This window comes from Paramisgurnus dabryanus, chromosome 9 (genome assembly GCF_030506205.2).
Source record: "Paramisgurnus dabryanus chromosome 9, PD_genome_1.1, whole genome shotgun sequence".
Classification (NCBI taxonomy): Eukaryota; Metazoa; Chordata; class Actinopteri; order Cypriniformes; family Cobitidae; genus Paramisgurnus; species Paramisgurnus dabryanus.
Window position 1 is genome coordinate 21,892,894 of NC_133345.1, and position 26,174 is coordinate 21,919,067.

Sequence of the window (26,174 nt, forward strand, 5' to 3'; positions counted from 1 at the left end):
GTATCTGCGTGTGAAATAATATAAGTTATTTGAACACATCTAACTTTAAATGTCTGTAGAACATTACCTGTCACCAATGTTTTAATTACTTTTAAATTAGTTTGTAGATGAATCTGACCTGCCAGTATATTTGAAGAGTTTGGTTCCAAAACGCAATAAATCCATTTTGACAAATTTCGGTAAAAACGTGTTTTCTATACCAAGAAAGTGACAAGATGAAAACCCCTATTTGCTGTTACAAACTTTCACATAGCATCTTTAGGTTATAAAAACATAAAAAATTCAAATCCATAACTTGATTTTCAAAGATTTATTATAAAAACTAATAATTTTTTCCACAAAATGCAATAAAGTTTTTTTTTCAAAATTCTATAAATCTATTCAATCAATGTATAAATGTGCATTCATCTTTGCCATTTTATTTTCATTTAGTTGAACAGTTGTACACACTGATTAAAAAAATAAACATTAATGGCATTAATCAAAACACTTACTTTGTCATATTAAGAACACTAATCATTGCTGCACGGTTATACTTGACGTCGTCGCTTAACATTTTTCACAGCGATCAGCTGTGATTCTCGTTGACTTTGAGTAAAATTATTGAAGTTTTTCATAAGATCCCCTGGGGTCAATGTGTTAGCACGAGAGAAGCTAGATGCTGTCGGGAGAACAAACGATCGTCTCCCAAGTGACTCTCGCGTAAATTTTTAGATCTTACGTTAGGCTTACGTTTCTTTCCCGTCACAGAAAACCAAAGGTTTATCAATGCTATTAAAGTATTATTTTGTTTTTGTTTGTTTGTTGACGTCACGAAGTACAAAGTAGATGAGGAAAACTAAGACTCTGTGTACTCAACATGGCGCCATTGTTTGTTTACATTGCGTGGAATGGTGCGCTGTAATTTGTGGAGCGGATTTATTGCATTCTGTAGAAAAGGAGGAGTGGCGTTTATTGCGTTTTGGGAAAAAAGGGAGAAAAGATGACAGAATAACACGGCGGATATTGGATTTTGCGTAAAATTAAGAATTTACTTTTAAATGCTGACCTGATATAATACTGATTTTGGCAGTAACTCTTTTTTTTCAAAAATTGCATTTATTGCGTTTTGGAACCAAACTCTTCATTTCTTATACAAATTAAAACCTTTATTTTAAAGAGACAAGTTGGACTGAAAGGCAAAGCAAGATGTTCCTCTCATTTTTCAATTCCTATACTTCCATTTACATTTTTCATAGTTTTTTCTATTATTTTTTTCTAATGTTTTTTCTATTATTTTAAAATGTGAAGCATATACATAATGTAGAATTAGTTGGTGTGTCCAGACATTTTACCGGTAGTGCGTTACCCAGTTTATTGAAGTTAATTTGCTCTTGCCGCTTTATTTAAAGGGGACATATCATAAAAAATCGGACTGTCAGAAGGGGATAATACAACCCCCTAAGCTGCACTATGCAAACACGGCACTGCCATTTAGGGCACAGAGAGAGAAAAAATTATTTACAGTACAATTGAGTTTCAATTTAAACAAACAACCGTCATTGTAATCAGTGTTTGCATTTCACAAGCTCATTTGCATTGTAAAGGACAAGCCCAAAACGGCACATTTTTGCTCGCACCTACAAAATGGCAATTATATTCTGAGCTAAAACTTCACAAATGTACTCAGGGGACACCAAATATTTATTTTACATCTTAAAAAGGTGTCCCTTTTAAAAACTAGATAAGGTTAGATCAATACAGCCAGTTGCACAAGCTGTGTATTGAACACAGTGCCTACAACACATTATAGTTACACTTTTAGTCTCATTTTTAGTGTTATGGGTAATGGAAACTGACTAGATCGCAGCATTACAACGGGTTAGCAGTTTGGAGCTATCAGAGGCCCCATAGGTGAATCTTTGGTATTTCTGTGTTGAAAGAAATACCTGGAAAGATGATGACTCAAATGACGATGAAGATGATGATGATGAGGAAGAGGCCAGCAGTTCAGAGAGTGAGCAGGAAGAGAAAAAAGTTAGATCCAGACGACTTCCTGCTAGAAGGTAAGAGTGTAGCGAAGCCTGGCCTTAAGACAGCACATGATGAATGAATGTTTTAACTGCTGTATTCAGAAATGCAAGTGATGATAGAGCCATAATGATATCTTTCGATGCTATGCTTGCAATGAAATTGGTGAGGTGATTTTGCTCTATCATAAATTTATAAAGCATGTTTCATATTTTCTTAACACAGATCAATATTATTTATATATTCATTAATGGATATGATTTGAACCGCTTTGTATGTCTAAAAGCTGTCTCAAGGCCACTGGCTCATGAGTCAGGCTGATAGGCGTGAAAATGAATCGCTACGCTAGCAAATAGATCAGGGTTGCGGGACTAAAAGCCAAGTAGCCGTGCATGTTGAATGAGTGTATAATGCGCGAGTGTGTGCGCTTTCTTCCCAGACCACAGACCAAATCATCTGCAGGAAAGCAGCAGTCACAAAAGGGAAGGAAACAGAGGAAACAAGAGTCTTCTGACGAAGATGATGATGACGACGACGATGATGACGATGATGATGAGGATACCCCAAAAAGACAAACAAGGCGCAGAGCAGCGACTAAAGTTAGGTATGGATTGTTCTCGCTCAACCAGTGATTGTGAGTCTATATTTATATGTGAAATAGAAATCATGAAGCTTGTGTCTGCAGTTACAAGGAGGACCAGAATGATTTTGAGACGGACTCTGATGACCTTATCGAAATGGAAGGTGCTGAGGAGCAACAGGATGATGACAGTGAGACCATTGAGAGGGTTCTTGAGACCAAGATTGGGAAGAAAGGAGGTAAGACCTCGATTGTTAATACCGTTGTGAGAATTTTTCTCAAGCTTAAAATTTGATCTTTTAATATCAAAAACTATTTATATTTAATTAAGAGCTGTTTCTCTTTATTAACAGCCACTGGGCCGTCTACAACCCTCTATGCTATTGAGGAAAACGGAGACCCTGGAGCAGACTTTGACCCTGAGAAAGAGGAGGGGGAAACTCAGTTCCTTATCAAGTGGAAAGGCTGGTCCTACATCCACAACACCTGGGAGAGTGTGGACTCCCTCACCCAGCAGAAGGTCAAAGGGATAAAGAAGCTGGATAACTTCAAGAAGAAAAATGATGAGCTCAATGCTTGGTAAGGAATTTCTATATGACCTCTAGAAGGGTTCAGGATCTCGCAGCCATCTTGAATGCCAGCTTTGCACATGAGAAAGTGTCAGTAAGCGTATGCAAATTACACTGATTGTTTAACAGGTTGAAGAGAGCATCACCTGAGGATCTAGAGTATTACAACTGCCAGCAAGAACTAACCAATGATCTGAGCAAGCAATTCCAGATCCTAGAAAGAGTGATAGGTGAGTGTAAACATTATTTAAATCAATAATAATATATTCCTTCATTTTTCCCCCTTATGCTATCTCAGATGTATATGACTTCCTTTCTGCAGCTAAACATTTTGCAATGCTCCAAAAAGCACATCCATCCATCCATCATTACACATAATCCATGTGACTCAAAACATTATGTTTGTGAGAGAAAACAGTTAATATTTTGAGTATATTTAAAGATCGATACATCACATATCCATGGAAACTTACATATCAGCCTAGAAGGTTTAAATATGGCCGCACAATGATAACGTTAAATCTTATTGGCATTTGTATATTTTGTGACGAAACATGCATGACAACTTCGTAGTCACAGCCCAGCAAACAATAGCCGTCATTTCACCATGTAGGTTAACTACAGATATAGTCCGGCTATACGTAACCCACTTCTAGTCAAAATAAACTTGCGAGATGTATGATATTCCATTTTATTACACTGCTCGTTGGAATGCTTGATTCTGATTGGACAGTTATGCCATTTGTAGGTTTGTTATTCCCAGATAATAACTGCTCAAAACTAAAAACACACGGTAACCCATATGCTGCAATTCATTTTGACAGGTACCGTTTAATATTATACAAAATTAAATATAAATGTCTTTTAACTCTTTCCCCACCAGCGTTTAAAAAAAAGTTGCCAGCCAGCCAACGCTAGCATTTTTTATAATTTTCACAAAAGTTTAATGCCTTCCAGAAAATGTTCTTTTTTAAATATATAAACATACAATATATCAAATGAAAGAAAAGACCCTCTGCTTAAAAAAAAACACTTTTATTCTATCTTCATTTGTTCTGTTTTATTACCTTAAAAAAAAAAATTTGTGTGAAGGATTTTTGAATGAGATCAGATTCAGAGCGATGATCAAAACATACACTGAGTTCTTACTGTTTGCCCTAAGGGGTAGGGATGTAACGATTAATCTTGTGTCCCATTAAAAATGCCTGTCTGAAATCGGTTTGTTTCATGCACAGCTTGTGCATGTACTATGGCATTTGGTCAGTAGGAAGTCCTTATCAATCTAAAATCAGTCAGAGACGTTTATAATATGCATTTAAAAAAGCATCACTTGTTCAATAAAAATCATTCAAAATATTCTTTATTATCATGAAAATACCTGAAACAATTTGAAGAACAGCGATATAAATATTCCTGTAGACATTTCCTGGAATAGCGTTTATAATGCTGCTACTTCTGTGGCACAAAGGGAGTTTCTGCACGAGAGCGCCCCCTGGCGTTCGGATGTGCCGGGATTTCACCATAATTCATTCAAATTCATTCATTGAGAAAACGCGCATTTGCACGGTTTTAGCGGTTGGGTAAGAGTGGAAATACGTATTGCCGGAAAAACTTGTCATTGGCAAGGAGGCGTTTTTTCTTAATTGATAAAAAAAAGAAAATTCTTTAGGATTGAAAGAGATAATAATAAATATGACATTATGTTTACAAATGATTAAACCAAATAGTGTGTATTTGAATGTCGAAAATAAACAGTTTTTTCTTGTGAAAAGATCTGCATTCGTCGAAAACTAGCTCATAAAATATTTCAGATCAATATTTAATGTTCCTTACCTTACTTATTAGGGTAAACAGCCATGTAATAGCCTTGTTATCATAAATTAAGCCCCTTCAATGTAATACAAGACCTGATCACACTATCGGGGCTTATTTCTGCCAAAATTTTACCTCGTTTAAGCCTAGACGCCTTGGCTCTGTTTGGACGCCTATTAAACATCTTTCAAACAAAAAATTGCTTGCTTGAGATTACTTTCATGATCGATGTCAGTGCCGGCCGGTGACTTCTTTTTTCGGGGGCGCTCAATGCGAAGTTTATCACAACATGTATGCAGCCCATCATGTGTGTGGTTCCCTTTTTTCAAAATATGTTTTCTGCCCTTCATGTGCATCACGTGTCTTGTCAAAATAATTGCCTACTCCAGATGCGTCTAAAGGGTTAATGATAAAAGAAACGCTCGCGTTTGCCAGATACTCCCATAATCTTATGTGTAACCAGAGTTTACTGTTAAGGGAGTGTCTTGCGTGTATTTTGTGAACGTGAGCGTCTCTTTTATTATAAACGGTTTTGACAGGTGTGCACCAAGCACTTATTTTGACAAAACACGTGATTCACATGGTTTACATGACGCAACAAACACATATTTGGAAAACACAAGCAACACACATGACACTCTGAACACTTATTTTAAATTATCGCGCCTCAAATGAGCAATCACGAGCCACCACTGATGGATGTATATACTTTTCGGAGCTTTGACATGTAGGAAGATAACATTGTGTCATTTTAATATACATTTTTCTGTGATGGCATAAGGGTGTGTACATTTTAAGAGAATTTTCATATTTGGGTAAATAGCTCTTTTAATGAATTAGTTTTAGCCTTAATACAAACCACAGGCATGTCATTAGATGTTAAGCGTACAAGTTTTCCTTATAAAGATATGATATTGATTGTTCTCTCATTTATCAGCAACAAGAGCAGGAAAATCACAAGCACCTTCCGATTCTCCCTGTAAGTTTATGCTTTTGACATTTTTTTTAAGTACCCAATCTAGTGCATGTTTAGTACATTGACTAATAATTGTCTAATGTGTTACAACAGCCCAAAAAACCACTTCCAGTGAGCCTGAGTACTTGTGTAAGTGGATGGGGCTGCCCTATGCTGAGTGCACCTGGGAGGAGGGAGGTTTAATTAAAAAGAAATTCCTGTCATGCGTTGAAAGTTTCCAAATCAGGAATGCCTGCAAGACGGTCCCTTCCAAAGACTGTAAGGTGAGCAAAAGAGACTTATAGTTTGAGCTTAAAATGTATTTATTGATGGTAATGTGATTTATTAGTTGTGTTATGTTTTGGAGATGTTTAGGCACAAAGGGAATCTATAGTTGTTGTTTTTTTTTGCTGAGAATATTAAAGTATTATTGGTAGCTTGGAACAGATGCAGATTATTGAAACAAATAATCAAACATTCAGGGTTTTTCAAGAATAACAGCAGTTCCAGTGGCTGCATCATATCATATATGAACCCTGTTGTTTTTTTCTTTCCAATTGAAAGGTGTTAAAACAGAGGCCAAGATTTTTACCTCTGAAGAAACAGCCTTCGTACATCGGAGATGAGAACCTGGAGCTCCGAGATTACCAATTAGATGGACTGAACTGGCTAGCTCACTCCTGGTGCAGGTATGTAAATATAATGCTGTCACAAGAATGATTCTTGAATAGATCGACCTACATTTTCATTTGATGCATGGACAGCAAATTAACCATGTCAATGCTTTCCGTTCTTTGTTCTGTAGGTGTAACAGTGTTATCTTGGCTGATGAAATGGGTCTGGGGAAAACCATTCAGACGATCTCCTTCTTGTCTTACCTTTTCCATCAGCACCAGCTTTATGGGCCCTTCCTGCTGGTGGTACCCCTGTCAACCCTTACGTCCTGGCAGAGGGAGTTTGATATCTGGGCCCCTGATATGAATGTAGTGGTCTACCTGGGAGATCTCATAAGTAGAAAGACAGTAAGATTAGATAATCCGGTCTCAAAAACAATAGGTTGACTGTGTCGTATGAATAATTTTTTTTTGATCGGATTGTTTTATTTTTGACCAGATCCGTGACTATGAATGGATCCACCAACAAACAAAAAGAATCAAGTTCAATGCACTTTTGACCACATATGAAATTCTGTTAAAAGATAAGGTATGAGTGATTTTTACCCTTTTGTCGTAAAAATAAAGGCTCACTTACTAAAGCAAAGCTTGTTGTGTGTGAAGGGAGTGTTGGGCAATATAAACTGGGCCTTTCTGGGCGTTGATGAAGCTCATCGGCTTAAGAATGATGACTCGCTGCTGTACAAAACTCTGATGGACTTCAGATCCAATCACAGGCTGCTCATCACAGGGACCCCGTTGCAAAACTCACTGAAGGAGCTGTGGTCCCTTTTGCACTTTCTAATGCCTGACAAGTAGGTGGACACAGTCAATGGTTATGTATCAGTAACTAGTGGAACAAGATCATGACTATGTTGCCATTAAAGGGACACTTCTCTTTTTTTGAAAATATGCTAATTTTCCAGCTCCCCTAGAGTTAAACATTTGATTTTTACCGTTTTGGAATCCATTCAGCTGATGTCTAGGTCTGGCACTACCACTTTTAGCATAGCTTAGCATAATCTGTTGAATCTGATTAGACCAATAGCATTGCGCTAAAAAATAACCAAAGAGTTTTGATCTTTTTCCTATTTAAAACGTGACTTTTCTGTAGTTACATCGTGTAATAAGACCGACGGATAATTAAAAGTTGTGATTTTCTAGGCCGAAATGGCTAGGACTATATTCTCATTTTGGCGTAATAATCAAGGACTTTGCTGCCGTAACATGGCTGCAGGAGGCACAATGAAATTACACAGTGCCCAAAAATAGACCTCTGCTATTGTCTTCGTACACGATGTAACTACACAAGAGTCAAGTTTTAAATGGGAAAAATATCGAAACTCTTATTATATTTAGCGCAATGCTAATGGTCTAATCAGATTCAGTGGATTATGCTAAGCTATGCTAAAAGCGGTACTGTCAGACCCGGAGATCAACTGAATGGATTCCAAAATTGTAAAAATCTAATGTCTCACTCTAGGGGAGCTGGAAAATTAGCATATTTTCAAAAAAAGTGGAGTGTCCCTTTAAAGAACAGGCATTGATGCTTTTGAATCTCTTTCCCATCAGGTTTGAGTCCTGGGAGGATTTTGAGGATGTGCATGGTAAAGGCAGTGATAATGGCTATCAGAGCCTACACAAAGTTCTGGAGCCGTTCCTGCTGCGTCGTGTCAAGAAAGACGTGGAGAAATCCCTGCCTGCTAAAGTAGAGCAAATCCTCAGAGTCGACATGTCTGCCCAGCAAAAACAGTTTTACAAGTAAGTGTAGTTTCATCCGTTTGACGTAGCTCTTTTAAATTTGGGCTAACTCTTGAATGAGCAAATGCAATCTCACCATAGCTCATTTGACATTATTTAGGTGGATATTAACAAGAAACTACAAAGCCTTGTCCAAAGGCAACAGAGGCAGCTCCTCTGGCTTTCTTAATATCGTCATGGAGCTGAAGAAGTGCTGTAACCATGGTTTCCTCATCAAACAGCCAGAGGATATTGAGAATGAAAACTCACTAGAGCATCTACAGGTATAACAGAGTATGAGATAATTGGTATAATAGGAGATTGTTCACTGCAAAAGTTGTTTTAAGGATGTTGGTGTGTTTTTAGGCACTGGTACGTGGCAGTGGGAAACTGGTTCTCCTGGATAAGCTCCTCACACGACTGAAAGAGAGAGGCAACCGGGTTCTCATCTTCTCCCAGATGGTCCGCATGTTGGACATTCTTGCCGATTACCTATCTTTTAAACGATACCAATTCCAGGTATGGAATAAAGTAGTAGTAGTAGTCCACGCAGAAATTAACATCTTACAGGTTTTATCCGTCAAGTCAAATACATAAAAATTATTTAGAAAGATTTATTATTTGCAATTCAATGCCTTAATCTGTGGAGACTTTCTGAGGTGTAGCGTGTGTGGAGCCGGCAGGCATTTTGCTCATATGATTTAGGGAATCATGTATCCCAAGCCTATTTTTATCCATCAGTTATTTTTCACTGCTGCTTTGAGCATCAGCACAGCGAGCTTCTCAATGTTGTTTTGCTTGGACTAAATATTTTCAGTCTCGATAACCGCCTTACTAAGATTTCAAGACGGTTTTGGGATTTTGAGAAAGCTTTTCTACGTAGCTTGACGTGCCCTAGTTTGGTCGTGGTGCCGGGTTTGACATGCACTAACCGTATCCGTGTTTGTTTTCTAACGTTTAGCGTTTGGACGGCTCCATCAAGGGGGAGCTCCGAAAACAAGCATTGGACCACTTTAATGCTGAAGGCTCTGAGGTAAGCGTGTCATGACTCTTTGTTTTTCTGGGCAGAACTTCACTGTCCTGAGATGTTTGTTATGGTTGTGATATTACGTCAACAGTCTGCATCAAAGCATATTGCCGGGAGTGTGTGATCCATGGGAAATGCAGGGCTGGAGCAATTACAGGAGGGGATTTTGTCATACATAGCGAATCAAAATGATGGTTTTTGCATTGCTACAGGAATGTAAACGTGTGTAACATTACGTTTATGCATTTAGCAAAGGCTTTTATTCAAAGCGACTTTTGAAAGTATACATTTAATCAGTAAGTGTCTTTCCTGGGAATTGAACATTTGTGCTTATAATGCAGTGCTCTACAAGTGAGCTAAAGGAAAACTAAGCAATGTAGCAAACTCATAAAAATACTCGTTACAAAATCCCACATAAATTCTCAGGAGAAAATGTCCATCTTGTCAAAATTCATTTTCCATTAAACATATATTCTACATGTATTACCTCTGTCCCTGTTGATACTTTCGAAAAAGTTTTTAATCACGTTTATCCAAACATATTTGTACGATTTTAGATTAAATGAATTTTAAACATCTTTTCTAGTCTTACTTTATATAATTAGACTTTATTCTCGCCATGAATATAGCCTTAAAATCTGGCAGGACGTTCAAAAAAAAAAGAAAAAAGAAAAATAAATGCATGTAAAATATTGGCGCTTCAGGAACCTACAACTGTTTATGAGGTTGATATAGATCGAACTTGTTCTCCGTGTCATTCTTTGTTTTCCTCAGGACTTTTGTTTTCTGCTGTCCACACGTGCCGGAGGGCTTGGAATTAACCTGGCCTCTGCCGACACAGTGGTCATCTTTGACTCGGACTGGAACCCACAAAATGATCTTCAGGCCCAGGCTAGAGCTCACAGGATTGGCCAGAAAAAGCAAGTACGTACACCTTCTGCTGGGTGAGCCTTACTTGTATAGTCAAGTAGCAGTATGGCAGAGCATGTGAGCGGTGCGGAGCGGGAGCGGAGCGTTGAGCGGTGCGGTAATATTTCCATCAGAGCGCAGAGCGCATTTCCGAAAATTCCGCTCGCTCAATACGCTCAGCACCGCTCGCTCATCCCAGAATGTCCTTTGGTAATTTGCTAGTTCGAGAATCTGTAAAAATGGCTAGCAATAAGTTATGGAGTTCAAATATTGTTTTAATGAAGTCGCCAGCCTTATATATAAATGAAAGAAATGAAACTAAGATGACAGAATAACTGTAGCGTTGTCTGCATCTAGATGCAGTTTTAAAGATTAAAATAACTTTAATCTAACTGATCAACACAAATACAAATATATTTGTACATAATATAACTGATTGCTTACCAGCATTAAAACCACTTAAAATAAAAACATTTATAGTTCTCTGTGTATGTACAGCAGCCACTCCGTGGATGAGGAAGCTGTAGCCAAAAACGCCGGTGCCTTTAGTATTAACTGACTGAACACTTGACTTACCTGGACATTTAGATATAAAATTTTTTCATCAACAGTATCTGCGTGGAACATTATAAACATTGATGATAATCTGCCGACTCGACTGATTCAGCACGTCCTCTATTTTACAGAGAGTCCGCTTAATTAACGGCTTTTCGTTCGGTCCGCGTGACCTAAACATTTTTGTTCTGTAATTTGTTCTCGTATAGGCTATATTTCTACATATTTTCGACCATGTAACATTTGGGATAAAATGTAAGTTGTTATAGATAGCATTTAAGCTTGTTCTTGTTCTGAAATGATGAAATGTTTAGTCTGACTAAAATGATCTATCCAGATGAATTTAGCCAAAATAATGATTTATTCGTTTTCATACTATATAGATACATGTTAATTTATCTAATAAAATACTATTGAAAATGCCATAAATAAATATTCTGTATTGCATTCGTTTTGTACATTTACAGGTTCATAAATACTGTCTAATTTTAATTTCTTTAAGACACTGTGTTCTGTTTTTACCATGCAATGTAAATTCGCACTTAAAAACCTTCTTGTTAAGAAATTGTTCTTCAATTTATTTTAGTTTTTTCAAATAATATATTTATATAATATTATAGTTTGTTAATCTTTTTCTCATAAGGGGAACGAATTGTTATAATATTTCGTAATTACTTATTACATTTATTATAACTTAAAATTGTGAATTAGTAAAACATGTGGAGGTCATGGAAACAAATTGTTAATTTGAATTATATCCGTATCAGTTAAACTAGGTCTAATAGCCAACACACAACTGTACATAACTTTGATTTATTAGCTAATACTTTAATTAAATGCAATTATCCAAGAACGTCAGTACAGAAAACAATTAGGCTTACTAAATATTTTTTTATGTCGGAGCGGGATCTGAGCGGGAATTGGTTTATTTCCGAGCGTGAGCAGAAAGTTAACGGAGCGCTTGCTTGGGCGGTGAGCGACTGAGTGGAGCGCTTGAACAGTAGAGCGGAATATTTAGCGGAGCGTCACACCGCTCCGCACCGCTCACATGCTCTGCAGTATGGCAAGCTTGCATAGAAAGAATCCAATTAAATGACTATTTGGTTTCTTGCGTAGGTGAATATCTATCGTCTGGTCACCAAAGGCACAGTGGAGGAGGACATTATTGAACGGGCAAAAAAGAAGATGGTTTTAGACCATCTTGTCATTCAGAGAATGGACACCACTGGGCGAACCGTACTTGATAACAACTCTGCAAATTCAAAGTGAGAACTTTAAAAGTTAAATTAGGAAGCTTTTGACTGGAAAATATTATTTGCATTTGTACTTGGATTAGTTAAAGATAACATGCATACTTTCATGTTGGCCTTTTTCAGTTCAAACCCTTTTAATAAAGAAGAACTGACAGCAATCTTAAAGTTTGGAGCAGAGGAACTGTTCAAGGAACCTGAGGGAGAGGAATCAGAACCACAGGTATTTTTTGCCATTTAAACATGGCGGTAGAATTTCACATTTATCACAGACAATATTATGGGGGAATTTTGTATGTTGTATTTTAAGACAAAGGTCGCTCACTCGCTCTTTTTTCTTTTTTTAGGAAATGGACATTGATGAGATCTTGCGGCTTGCTGAAACGAGAGAGAGTGATCAGGGGTCGAGTGCCACCGATGAGCTTCTGTCACAGTTTAAGGTAGTCATGAGTCTGTGGATAGCAAATGCTTAAACGGAGGACGATTGAACTTCAGAAAAGTCAAGTTTGCTGTATTTTCGTTACTATTTGGTCTAACTTACACTCCACTTTTTTGAAAATATGCTCATTTTCCAGCTCCACTAGAGTTAAGCATTTTGATTTTTACCGTTTTTGGAATCCATTCAGCTGATCTCCTATGCTACCACTTTTAGCATAGCTTAGCACAATCCATTGAATCCGATTATACCATTAGCTTCGCGCAAAAAAATAACCAAAGAGTTTTTATATTTTTCCTATTTAAAACTTGACTCTTCTGTATTTACATCGTGTACTAAGACCGATGGAAAATTAAAAGTTGCAATTTTCTAGGCAGATATGGCTAGGACCTATACTCTCCTACTGGCATAATAATCAAGGACTCGCAATGATATTACGCAGCGCCTGAAAATAGTCCCCCTTGATAACTTTCAATAGCAGGGGACTATTTTCGGGCACTGCGTAATATCATTGCGCCTCCTGCAGCCATGTTACGGCAGCAAAGTCCTTGATTATTACGCCAGAATGAGAGTATAGTGCCATATCTGCCTAGAAAATTGCAACTTTACATTTTCTATCGATCTTAGTACACGATGTAACTACAGAAGAGTCAAGTTTTAAATAGGAAAAATATTGAAACTCTTTGGTTATTTTTTTGCATGATGCTAATGGTCTAATCAAATTCAATGGATTGTGCTAAACTATGCTAAAAGTGGTACCACCAGATGCAGAGATCAGCTGAATGGATTGCAAATGTAACAAATACATTTGTACGGAGACTGTAAAAGTAGTTTTGAGTCTTTCAGTGAAAGGCTTAAGATCTTTTAAGATAAACAAACTTTATCCAAACTTTTGACTGCTGTACTTAAAATATTGAAAACTGGCCTCAGTCCAGGATTGTTTCTTTTACAAGGTTTCAATTCATGTGTGTCATCAAACATTCAAATTCTCTCAAATGTAAACTAGATGGGTTTTTTGTCAGGTGGCTAACTTCACCATGGATGAAAGCACACCAGATCTTGAGGAGAAGCATGTGAGAGACTGGGAGGAGATCATTCCAGAGGAGCAGCGGAAGAAGGTGGAGGAGGAGCAGAAACAGAAGGAGATGGAGGACATCTATATGCTACCAAGAAGCAGAAGCTCCAACAAAAAGGTGCGAATGTGTTTCTAGGATGATCAGCATCACTATAAGTAATGTGCATATATGGACATAAGTTTATGTACAAACATATGTACATCAGACCGCATTGTGCGGTCATTTCAATGCTTTCATCCTCTCTCACAAGCTTGATCTGTGATACGTTACTGCACGGACTGAAATGACTCATTAGATTTATTGGCCACACGCTTGCATTCCCCCTTGATCGCAGCACATGTGCAAATATGCGGCATTGTAGCTTTTGAAAACGAGTCATTAACTTTTACAACGCGGTGGACTCCTTGGCGATAAGACTTGTGTGTATTTGTAGCCACATGCTCATTACTTTTGCTTTATTGAGATGATTTACTCCAAGCAGAATAGTAAAAAACACTATTTTGATATCCGTAAAACTGCTTTTGTAAACATAGGCATGAAACATATATAAGTACACTGCAGTATGCAAGGCTACATCAAAACGTTGATGAATGTGTGTTTGTAAAAACAGTATTATGATATTTTTAGGCGCAAGCCAATGACAGCGACAGTGATGTGGGATCGAAACTAAAGCAAAGAACCTCAGGCTCTGACAGCGAAACAGACGACAGCGAGGATGACAAGCGGCCCAAGCGGAGAGGCAGGCCGAGAGCTCGCAAAAACAATGTTGAGGGATTTAATGACGCTGAGATTCGCAGGTAATAAAACAGAACGTCCAGTCACTTAATGAAAACACTGTTTATGATTTATTGCATTTAATCACCGAATTGTCTGTTTACATCAGGTTCATAAAAGCATACAAGAAATTTGGAGCTCCGCTTGAGAGGTAAGAAATGCACCACTTTTTGGTGATCTATCAGGAAGGCAACTTCTAAAATATATATATTTTTACTAACCATGCATAAACATGATTTATTTAAAAATACATACATGTTACTCGCATATTATTGTAGCACAGTTTGTGCTGAATACAGTCTACATGTGATATTAGCCATTAATGTTTTTAGCAACTGAAAAAAGACCAAATGTAAGAGCATGACCCATTTTTATTGTATTTTAAAAAAGTTTTTAAAGTATTTAGAGCTTCTTGCTCTTCTCTTTTATTCTTAGTTACCAGGATTTTCAGGGAGATGACAACAACTATAGGGCTGTTAGTCACACAAAGCCATTTTATTACTTCATAAAACTTGCAACGTGGTCTTATTCATTTAATTAATTCGCTTTATGTGTTTGACCTATTCGCTTTACGATGTATCCTTATTTTCACTTTATGTTGTCCATTTAAAGTCATACTAAACCAGTCGTGGCTGGTTTTCTGCAGGTTGGAGGCGATTGCCCGTGACTCTGAGCTGGTAGATAAATCGGTTGCAGATCTAAAGCGACTAGGAGAACTGCTACACAACAGCTGTGTGACTGCAGTACAAGAGCACGAGGAACATATGAAGGAGAACCCTGTTGAAGGTCTGTGAATGTTACCACAGCGCTGTGGAGTAAAATTGCACAAGATTTTTTATTAGTTTCTTAATGTGTGCACTACCTGTATTGCAGCTAAAGGCCCTGGGAAAAGACGAGGCATCAACATCAAGATCTCAGGGGTTCAGGTCAATGCTAAGTCCATTATTCAGCATGAGGAGGAGTTTGAACCGCTACATAAAGCTGTGCCTTCAAATCCTGCGGAAAGGAACAAGTTAGTCCAGTTAAAAAAATCTATTATACTGATGTTTGTGTATATGATATAAACACACTTTGTTTGCACTGAAATGCTCACTGTCATCTTTGGGGGTGGAATTTTAACCCTCTGGAATTTGATTGGATGAGATAACTCATCGGTGTGGAGCACAAGGATGTGTAATGAGTTTGAATGTATTAATGACTTTTTCTTTTTTAATGGCCAGATTCCAGCTGACCTGTCGAGTGAAAACTCCCCACTTCGACGTTGACTGGGATATCAGCGATGACACTCAGCTGTTACTGGGCGTCTATGAGCACGGCTACAGCAACTGGGATCTGATTAAGGCCGATCCTGATCTCAAACTCTCTGAGAAGGTACAGAATCGGCAATGATTGAATCAAGAATTCTTGAGAGTTAAAAGAGAGGTCAGCAATGTGCAAGTTTGCTTTGTAATTGACGTCAAGTGCTTTGTTGTTGTCTGTATTTGTAGATTCTACCAGATGACCCTAACAAGAAACCTCAGGGAAAGCAGTTGCAGATGCGAGCAGACTACTTGCTGAAGATGCTGAAGAAAGAACACGAAAAACAAGATGGATCTAAAGCAGGAGCTGAGGTGATCATGAGCCATTGTCATCTGTATTATTTGTATTCAAAACCATACTGTAGTGTTAGTACACTGATAATTTGGACCATTTTTATAATGAAAAAATATAGATAAACAATCAGTCTGAGGTTGTCTGTGTGCTAAGGGGTTAGGGTACTGCCTCTTAATGTTTTAACCATACTCAACATCTTTAAACCACTTAGTCTACTCATGTATTCATAAAGAGTTCAGGTGCAAAACCCTCTATGTGCATCTGAATTTTTTTATTGTAAAAAGCATTTTAACAGGCTTTTTTTAGGTTGAGTAATTTAAAGTCAATGAAAAGGTTATTAGTTGGTAACTAAATGCATTATCAGGGTTTCCGCGGGGTTGTAAAAAGTAGTAAAAGGTAGTAAATTAAATTATGCCAAATTAAGGCCAGTAAAAAGTAGTAAAAAGTAGTAAGCGTCATCTGACGAGGTAGTAAATTTTCGATTGCCTTTTGTAATGTTATGATGCCTGGAAATTAGTTCAAATCACCTGCATATCTGGGCAAATAATCAAAGATCTTTCATCTCTGGGATGTGATCAAAGCCTGGAGTGGAGCCAAATCACGTTCCTCTCTCCGCTGTAAGCGTTCTGTAATCACTACGGACCGGATCCACTCCGGGTTTTCTGACTGTATCACGTTAAGCTGAGGTAAAACTTTTTCAGCTAGCATGCATGGTCAAACTTATAATGCAGGAAGGCTCCGATGTTTTGAAGATCGATAAAGGTGTAAAAGACTATTGACTTGGCTTAGCGAAATAATGAAGATTGGCAAGCCTTTCAGTTCGTGGGATAAGAAAACCAAACAGGTAATTGCGTGTCTTTGCACAGTATGACTAACGTAAGGGGTCCTGTATTTTGGGGGTAAATGATTTCTCACGTTACTGATCATCCGCGGCACGCTTTTACATGCTATGCTGATATAGCCAGTGGCTGGTACAACGGGTTTGTTTAACTCGTGGGTAAACTTCATGTGGATCCACAAGAACCAAGAGGCAGATGACATCCAAATCCTGTGAGAGCGATTGACGAGGAATCATAAGAGGAGACTGCTTCCAAAACGCTCTCGCGGGACTTTGATGTCATCCACCTGTCGGTTCTTGCAGTTGCATTTGCGTGTGGTCACAAAAACGTAACATTTGTACATATATTTAAGCACAGCAGTTTAAAAACAGGTGATTTTAAGCCATTCAAACACAAACAACAGTGCGTCCGCAGTTTCTGTGTCAGAAGAGCATGCAAGCCGCGCATTCGATTCTCATTGAGCATGTGTTGTACGTATTTTTGCCGCTTTATTGGCCTTAAATAACACATATGCCTCAAGAATCCCGTCTTTGCAAATATCCTCATATAAACACGACCATTTAGGTCTTAGGAGAAAGTAAACAGCAGAAACATTGCGCATAAACTAGCAGATCAGCGCTGCCTCTATTGTAACATAATATTTTGTTGAGAAATGTACAGTCATTCAATTAAAGGCGCTCTAAGCGAATAATGTGCGACGTCACTTCCTGTTGATGTTTGAACTGTTTTCAAACAGACAGAGCGTAGCTAACTCCTCCCCCTCCCCCTCCCTTCCGTGCTTTCATGAACGCGCCCAACCCCCACCCCCAAATCCTTCTTGCCGTTTATTGGCTGGAATACTTTGTTTTGTTTTGTGCTGGCTAGGTTTGGCCATTTGTTGATATTGCCGTTTGTGAAGCCTGGGCTGTCTACAGAGATCGCGTTTTTTTACAGTTTGATCAGCGGACAGGCAGCAAGCAGATAGTGAGGAGATGTTTCCGGTATGTAACAAAAAATGTTTTATGGTCTAAAACGCTTCAATTCGCTTAGAGCACCTTTAACAACATTCACTATGGTTACAGACATCCTGTGCGAATTCTACACGAGTTTGACTCGAGTTACTCGTTCAGGGTTTATATTCATACATAACGTTACTGTATAAGAGCTGTGACTGTAAACTGTTGTGTGAACAGAACAGACCCTGGATTATTTGTTTATGTTTACTGAATAATATGATATTAAAAAGTTGTATTTGTTCACATTAGTAAATGCATTATATAACAAACAAACAATGAAAAATATAGAGTATATAAGCATTAATTAATTCTTGTTTATGTCATTACAGTAATTGACGGTGGTTCATGGTGCATTCACTAATGTTAACAGTTTCAACTTTGATTAAAAAATTATTAGTAAATGCTAAAATAAATACATTTACAATTAATAAATAATTAATAAAACAATCATTAAAGGTGGTGATATTCATGTTTTCTTTTTATATAGTGAGTTATTTAGCTGTTTCGCCTTAATCTGAAATGCCCTGCAAACTACAGCTACCTATATATGCCACAGGAGACTTTAATATAGAATTAATGTAAAAAAAATCTCCCCTTAAAATGCTATTGGTCTCGCCTACATAAAGTGTTAGGTAAAGGAATATGACTTGGCCTGAAAAATATTTCAGTCAGAAGAATTTTTTCACTTTAATTCTTTTTTTGTATGTTATATATGTCAAAATCTGTGTAAATAATAGAAAGGTCGCTGATTAACACTTGCAATTCAGTGTCGTGATGGTTTTAAAAAATATTCTGAAGGTAGTAAAAAAGGTAGTAAAAAGTAGTAAATTTAACTTAAGGATTTCTGTATAAACCCTGATTATTTTTACAAAGATCATTTTAGTAATTTGGTATTTAACAAATTTGACTATTTCACTGCAAAACCCTCTAATGCTTTTTTCACAAAAACCTCCACTTCTAAAAAAAATACAAGAATGGAAGTTGGACAAGTTGGACAAGAATGATGCAAAATCACTAAAGATGTGCAAATAATGAAAGTAAGAATTCAAAAGCTAAAAATTAAGAAACTGAACCACACATTAGGGGGCACTAATGTGTGGTTCATGTGGCTGCCATTTTCAGGTTATATTCAAGTCCAAGTACTCAGAAGTGGATTTAAAGCTGAGGTATTTTTGAATACGTGCTTGAGAGCATTCTGATAATATCATTATCTTATTATTGACAAAGATGGCATTTAGCAGCTTTTGCATGTGAGCTTTTCACATTTCTGGCCTGAAATTGCAAATGCTTTGTTTGCCTTTTAGACTCGTATTTTGAATTTATGATTAAACTCGTGTTAAATCAAGTCACATAATTTATTGTGCTTCATTTTTGTAAATGACTAACTTTCCGGCTCTGTGTCGTCTTATCTCCCAGACCAAAACCAAAAAGAGGAAACCTAGAATAAAAAACAAGGCACCAAACAATGAGCTGGCCAATGAGATTTCCTCTCCTCGTCTCTCCGACATCCCGTCAGAGGAGGGGGAAGTGAAGGTGTGCTGCTTTTGATGCATCTTTTCTTATATAAAGATATAAATACACACCACCAACCAGCTAGGCTGCATTTTTACAATTCTCTCGTTTTTCCAGGACGATGGAGCCGAAAAATCACCAACAAAGAAGAAACAGAAAAAGGATAACAAAGAGAACAAAGAAAAAACAGGAACTCCTAAAAAAGAGAAGGAGGGGGACAAAGACAAAAAGCGCTCCAAGTCCAAAAAAGAAAAGGTATTACAGATGCTGCCATCTGAGTCTTCAGTATTACGTTTCACTATGAAAGTGTTTCCTTTAGAAACCTGGACTTAAGGGTTGTGTTTCACTACCATCATATTCTTATTGGTTGTGATTTCAGAAACTAACAATTTATACTAGTATTAGATTTAAATAGCTTACATTATGAATATAATAGCTTCTGTTTGTTTCCTTGTTCAGATATTAAATCTTTAGGTATAGTTTGTTATATTATTCCACTTGTCTTTTAGACATTGAATATTTATATGATCAAATGCAGTAATAGAAGGGACCACTAGGTTGCAGTGTGCATACATCAAACATGTCTGTCCAGACTCATGGTAAATGAAGTACACAGTTCTTTTGCACAATACTGTACTTGGAAAGGCTTAAATGCTTGACTGTGCATGAGACACAATGGCAGACAAAAAAAAAAACGTAAAACACATGATAGCCCTAGGTTTATTTAAATCCAAGTTGGGTAAACTGCGATGCCAGAATAAAAGTGCAGAATATAACCATATTATGTAAAATTGGGGCTGTTCCTCATCAACTCAACTTTTTAAATTTTCAGGCTAAACCAGCAGGCAAAGGGAAGAAGGCCCAGGGCCCAGTGCACATCACTGCTGGAAGTGAGCCGATACCAATTGGAGAAGAAGATGACGAGCTGGATCAGGAAACATTCAGCATTGTGAGTCAATTTTCTTTCATTTTTGTCCCATATTTAAATTTTCTTAAAAGATAATGTGTATACTTATGCGTATGTTTCAATAATGTTAAAAATGTATTGTATGGTTCAGTGTAAGGAGAGGATGAGGCCGGTGAAGAAGGCTCTAAAGCAGTTAGACAAGCCAGATGAAGGTCTGTCAGTGCAGGAACAGCTGCAGCACACTCGTACCTGCCTGCTGAAAATCGGAGACCGCATCACCGAATGCCTTAAATCCTACAGTGACCCTGAGCATGTCAAGACCTGGCGCAGGTATCTTACATGCACACTAAAAATCTAACTTTATCCTCTGTTCACAAGTATTCACTTGCTTCATATTGATGATATTATCTGTCAGTGGCGGCTCGTGACTGCTCATCCGAGGGGCACAAATTACAAATAAATGTTTGGAGTGTCGTGTGTTGCTTGCTTGTGTTTTCAAAATATGTGTTTGTCAAAATAAGTGCCTGCGTCAAAACTGTTTATGATTAAAGAGAAGCTCACATTCACAAAACACATACAAGACTTCCTTAACAGTAAACTTTTGATCACGCATGAGATTATGCGAGTATCTGGCAAACGTGAGCGTCTCTTATCATAAACTCTTTAGACGCGTCTGCAGCAGGCACTTATTTTGACAAGACACATGATGCACATAGGATCCCTCGACGCACAGAACACATATTTTGAAATTACGAACCACACACATGACGGGGTACATACATGTTGTGACAAACTTTGCATAGAGCATCCTTGAAAAAAGACGTAACTGGCCGTCACTGTTGTCTGTTATTTATGCTGTTGATAATGACACTGGAGAATATATTCAAACAACATATTTGTTTTACTTTTCAGAAACCTTTGGATATTCGTGTCCAAATTTACTGAGTTTGGTGCTCGGAAGCTACATAAGTTGTATAAGATGGCTCAAAAGAAACGCTCGCAGGAGGAAGAGGTAAGCTCAGATTAATGCTACTGAGCTTGAAGATACAACTCTTCTCATGTACTATTTACTCAGCTTACTCCTCATGTTTCCTGCAGAAAGATCAAAAGAAAAAGGACGATCCACCCAGGAAGAAGCCGTTCAGACCTGAGCCGTCAGGGTCAAGTCGGGATTCAACAAGCACCCAGTCCTTGACCAAGCCCCACCCACCTGGACATCCCCCTCATATTCATCACAGAGACCAATACAACCAATCTAATAAAAGGCACTTCCCTAATGAGGGTGAGACTATTAAACTTTCATTATTTTTAATTCCTGTGCTTTTTAATTATAATTAATAGTTAATAATAAAGTTCTGTTTCCAGCCATTGTTCTCATACGTACACATCTTTTTTGCAGATAGGGGAGATTGGCAAAGGGACCGTAAATATAGCTACCCAGGTAACAGCAATCAACCCTGGCAGGGGGAACGGCATCACCCATATGAAGGTCACAGGTACAAGGACCATCACTATAATGATCGGCGGCCTCACAGTGACTACCGTGGCTCAGGAGGATACCGTAACAGCGGCTCACCTCGCAAGCGTCCCTATGACCAGTACGGTAATGATCGAGATCATCGAGGCCATAGAGACTATTATGACAGGTAATGTCCTTTAGGACATTTTCATTTAATTGTCCTGTAAATCGAAGAAACAACATCAGTACTAAGATGTAGCATGCTTGGTTACAGACATCCAGACCCCAAGAGGAGGCGTTCAGATGAATACCGTTCTCCGAATTACCATCAGGGGGCAGGAGGGCATCCACAGGACTTCCGAAGGATGCCTGATCACAGGGCACCGGTTGGAAATCATGGCCCTGCAGGGCCCGATCACTACCGGCCCTTCCACCCAGACAAACCCCCACCGCTCATTGATCCCCGTTCCCCTCAAGCCCAAAAATCCCCTCTGGAGGCGATCTCACCTGCAGAAAGAACTGCAGAGCAGAAACCTGTGACAGACTTCAATTGGAACAGCAGGAAAACGTGAAGTAAACATGAAGTCAGAGCAGAAACCGCCCGTACTGCCATAAGAGTTGGCAGAAAGGCCACTGTCTGTGCCACACAGGCAGCGAATGGAGGAGACGTAACCGGCCACCTACCAACTCCTCGTCACCACAAGTGAAGGTCCAAAATCTGGAGCTCTACTGTGTCCTCCACTCTCTTCACTTTCTTCTAAGTTTCAGCGACCAGGTTAGGTCTGTGAATAATGAACAGCATGGTTAGTCCTATGGACTATGATGAAATTGAACTTAAAGTATTGAAGTATGCCTAAGTTGGAAAGTGCCTCATGTATTTGATCTTTTTTGAGAGTCAAGGGTGTATCCCCGAAATCAAGCTTTACTTTGATTTTCATGTCTTTTGTGTTGATTTGTGCAAAAAAAAAGATAATTTCATGAAAGTAGCCTTTTGTAGGAAAAAAATGATTTTAATTGCACCTTCAAATGTTAATACATTCTTCTGTCGAGCTCTCTGAAACGGAAGCAGGTTTTGTTCTTCACAAATACTCAAACCCACTCAAATCTTTGTAATTTTGCATAAATTTGAGGAAAATCAATGTGTTCAATGTTATCTGTTATGTTGGGGTGACAATTATTTGTGATAAACCAGAAATCCTGCATCAGATTTAATGTTTTGCTCAAATTGTTGAATTAATATGTAACTTTGCTATCGCAGATCCTCTGTTTGTAATTGTTGTAATGCACAAACACCCTTTCAGAGGACAATAACCTTATTTAAGTGAAAAGGCTGAACAGTATTCAGGGTCTTTGAAGACCTGTTTGTCAGAACACTAGATAATCATTACATGTAAGCTATCTTCGTCTTATTTTCTTGTAAGTTGTAACACGTGGCACAGTGTACGTCGACTTTATGGTCAGTGCTTGTATGATCTGTACTGTTGCATCTTTTTATTGCACTAAAAGGACAGTACTCGTAACTTACTTTCAATGTAGTAATGATAAACATTACCTGAATTTAATTTTTGCTGTTCTGTTAAGTTAATTTTCCCAGTTCGAAATGCTGATACAGTTGACCTTCGTGTGGAAATGTATGAATGGACAGATGTGTGAGCGAATCACAAGCTATTTTCAGTGAACCAGATTTTGTGCCAAATTATTCTCTGACTGGCATGTTGGTAAATACCATTTATTGATTAATTGTTTATTCGTTGTGTTTCTCCATCTGTGCCTTATTCTTGTCTAGATTCAAACACCGGTTTGGTATAAGAACGTTTAACGGCCTACGATGATGCAGTATTGTTGTTGTATACAATTTAAAACACTTACAAGGAAGGAGTAACGAAATGCATGTTGGGTCAGCTCTGGTGGGTGAGATGTGGGCACGTCTGCTCTGTTATATTTCCCACTCAAGGTCCTACTCACACTCCACACGTGTGTTAAGCTTTGAGATAAGCCAATTAAAGTAATTTATATTTGTGAAAAGCCACTGTTCAGATTAACTGTACTGTACATAATGTTTATAGACCTATGTGTATTAAACTTTCCTACATCATGGACAATGTCTGTCGCTTTGTTATTCAGTTATGCAAATTAGTTATCTAAAAACCACAGTTACTTAGAGAATGTATGGGTATTTCTCAGATTAAGGGCCAAAATTAAAATTCCAAATTTGACTAATTTTGTATACATCAAATGATCAGTCCTTAAGTCTGGAGCAACGTTATGAGCTTGGTTGAGACCATAAGGTAAGGGAATTTATTAACTATGTCAAGTAAATGTGTCTTTACCATCACATCATCGAATATATGTAAAAAATTAAACTTAAATGATAAATCAGTGCTTTTAAAACATTTTGTGGTTTCACGTGGAATCTAATTTATCTTGAACTTAAAGAGATTTTTACTTGCAAGATGAATTGTAGTCATTTACTACAATTATCTAAATTTCTTGTTCATCAATCTACCCTGGATTGGTATAAGCTTATTTTAAGTGAATGCCATACATCAAATCTTTTTAATATAGTGATAATTTAGACTGTCCAACATTGTCAGAAATGTATAATTGTAGGATCCTTTTGTAATTTATAGATAATTTATTGGCAAAAATATGTATGGTGCTGGTAATGACTGTGCTGGTAATGACATTTTTGTCAAAAAACTAGCCCTACCAGCTAAGATGACGACTATGCAAGTGTAGCTAGCTTTCTACATGTAATGTACACCATTTTAACTATTAAAATGATACAAATATTTCAAACATGTTAAAAGATACAGAAATACAACACATATGGTTATGACGCATAATAAGTGTACATGCCCAACACAAAGAATAAACAGTAGATTTACTTACTTTTCTGGACATCAAGGCATCAGTCTTGCAGCTTAAAGTCTTGGTCATTAGGTTACCATGGCTACCAAATAAACTTTTGATAAAAACAGTGGGAAAGTCCTTTTATGCAGAGCATGTTGGTATGACAGCTAAACAATGGGACAGGTAGAAATTAAGCAAAATAAAGTACAAAATGCATATATATGCTTAATCTGTTCATGTAGTTTATTAGTTCAAGTAACAGTTAATTCATATGCATATTTTTTTATTAATTTGTGATGTTTGCGATATGGCAGGACATGTGAAAACTCTGGTATAGGATAGGACAACACCAAAACACAGATACTGTACCACAAAACACCAATAAAATGTGATACAATTATTAGTAAGAGCAGCCATAACAAAAGTCTAGGCTTGTTTTTGTTTGTACTAATTAATGGTGCTAAAATTAATTAGATTTAATTGGTTTTAAATAGAATTACACCCTGTGCACACAAATAAGCCCGAATTCTGGGAAATACCCGTATGCAGAATAAATTATCATTCTATTTTATTTATTATGTAACGCGTTCACGTTTTAAGTGTCCCGCGCTTGATTCCGGCGGCACGTGATCTGACAGAAACGGCGCGAGATTTCTGAGGTAAACACCTTGCTTAATCTGAAAAATGCTTACAATTTTGGAAAAAGAGGAATTTTTAATATTATGGTTTGTTTTTAGTCCTGACCTTAACAAGTTGTTTCAAATGAGAAATGTTTACAGAAAGTTCGCAACAGAGAATAACAAAATTTCTACAATAAATAAACCAATTCAAAAGTTTTTTTTATACCCGTTACTGCACTGTGTTACCAGGACAACATTTATTACGGTTTCTTTGTTTTTGCTATGGTCGTTTAAAGGTTTCTTGTTTGTGCTAAATCGTTGAACTGTCTGGTCTTCAGAAATCAATTGGCATCTTCAGCATATTTAAAACCCAGAGACTGTATTATGTTGAGATTTATCTTTTCCTAGAAACTTATACTCAACTAAAAGTTACAATCACATTCAGTGATAGTCAGGATGTCAATAGCATACATTTAAGTCTGTGACTTACGTCATGAATTGTCCCTGCAAAACCAACGTATGTGCATCTTTATACAGCATTATAAATTATAAAAGGATTTAAACATAGTAAATAGAAGTTTAATGGCTCTCTGGAATATTTGATTCCCGATTGTCAGTCGTGACTTTCCAAAGGCTAGTATCTCCATGGCAACTACTAAAACTGATAACACACCGCTCATCCGGGTACTGCGACTCATACTTCTGTACTAATAATTATATTACTCCTAAGTATTATATCGTTAACCTTACAGGATTTAATGTTTAAAATAAGCTCATAAAATACTGTAGGCCTACGTCATTAGTTTCTGTTCAATTATTTACTCTTGTGGCAAATGGCCATGTAATGAGTAGTAGCCTATGTACATAGTCGGCTGTTATCGCACATCCCATCCAGTTGCAAAAATAAACCAAGGGTTTACAACAAATAAAACCAATTAAAAGCATGGTTAGCACACTTTCACTAATAAAACCTTTGTTGTTTTCCTAGGACGACTTCTATTATAATTTCATCATCATCCCATCAGCATTGGTAGAGTTTAGCGATTGTAC

At 37.5% G+C, this 26,174-nt stretch overlaps 1 protein-coding gene across 2 annotated transcripts in view; it reads left to right on the forward strand.

Annotated features, from left to right (window-relative positions):
• chd2 (chromodomain helicase DNA binding protein 2) overlaps window positions 1-23,753 on the forward strand; it is a 37,326-nt gene extending 13,573 nt beyond the window's left edge. The window contains exons 10-43 of one of the 2 annotated variants that reach the window (XM_073815740.1): window positions 1,923-2,045; window positions 2,450-2,614; window positions 2,696-2,829; window positions 2,944-3,169; window positions 3,289-3,389; window positions 5,909-5,950; window positions 6,041-6,210; window positions 6,491-6,615; window positions 6,732-6,948; window positions 7,040-7,129; window positions 7,204-7,394; window positions 8,152-8,340; window positions 8,441-8,603; window positions 8,686-8,838; window positions 9,281-9,352; window positions 10,121-10,270; window positions 11,927-12,075; window positions 12,187-12,283; window positions 12,408-12,500; window positions 13,519-13,689; window positions 14,200-14,369; window positions 14,456-14,497; window positions 14,993-15,132; window positions 15,220-15,358; window positions 15,567-15,717; window positions 15,834-15,956; window positions 19,190-19,306; window positions 19,403-19,540; window positions 20,118-20,234; window positions 20,344-20,522; window positions 21,105-21,204; window positions 21,291-21,474; window positions 21,592-21,838; window positions 21,926-23,753. In XM_073815740.1, the coding sequence (XP_073671841.1) occupies window positions 1,923-2,045; window positions 2,450-2,614; window positions 2,696-2,829; window positions 2,944-3,169; window positions 3,289-3,389; window positions 5,909-5,950; window positions 6,041-6,210; window positions 6,491-6,615; window positions 6,732-6,948; window positions 7,040-7,129; window positions 7,204-7,394; window positions 8,152-8,340; window positions 8,441-8,603; window positions 8,686-8,838; window positions 9,281-9,352; window positions 10,121-10,270; window positions 11,927-12,075; window positions 12,187-12,283; window positions 12,408-12,500; window positions 13,519-13,689; window positions 14,200-14,369; window positions 14,456-14,497; window positions 14,993-15,132; window positions 15,220-15,358; window positions 15,567-15,717; window positions 15,834-15,956; window positions 19,190-19,306; window positions 19,403-19,540; window positions 20,118-20,234; window positions 20,344-20,522; window positions 21,105-21,204; window positions 21,291-21,474; window positions 21,592-21,838; window positions 21,926-22,223 (4,966 nt within the window). In that variant the 3' untranslated portion in view covers window positions 22,224-23,753. The remainder of the gene's footprint in view (window positions 1-1,922; window positions 2,046-2,449; window positions 2,615-2,695; window positions 2,830-2,943; window positions 3,170-3,288; window positions 3,390-5,908; window positions 5,951-6,040; window positions 6,211-6,490; window positions 6,616-6,731; window positions 6,949-7,039; window positions 7,130-7,203; window positions 7,395-8,151; window positions 8,341-8,440; window positions 8,604-8,685; window positions 8,839-9,280; window positions 9,353-10,120; window positions 10,271-11,926; window positions 12,076-12,186; window positions 12,284-12,407; window positions 12,501-13,518; window positions 13,690-14,199; window positions 14,370-14,455; window positions 14,498-14,992; window positions 15,133-15,219; window positions 15,359-15,566; window positions 15,718-15,833; window positions 15,957-19,189; window positions 19,307-19,402; window positions 19,541-20,117; window positions 20,235-20,343; window positions 20,523-21,104; window positions 21,205-21,290; window positions 21,475-21,591; window positions 21,839-21,925) is intronic. The other variant, XM_073815741.1, reaches the window with a different exon arrangement.
• Window positions 23,754-26,174: the final 2,421 nt, after the last annotated feature.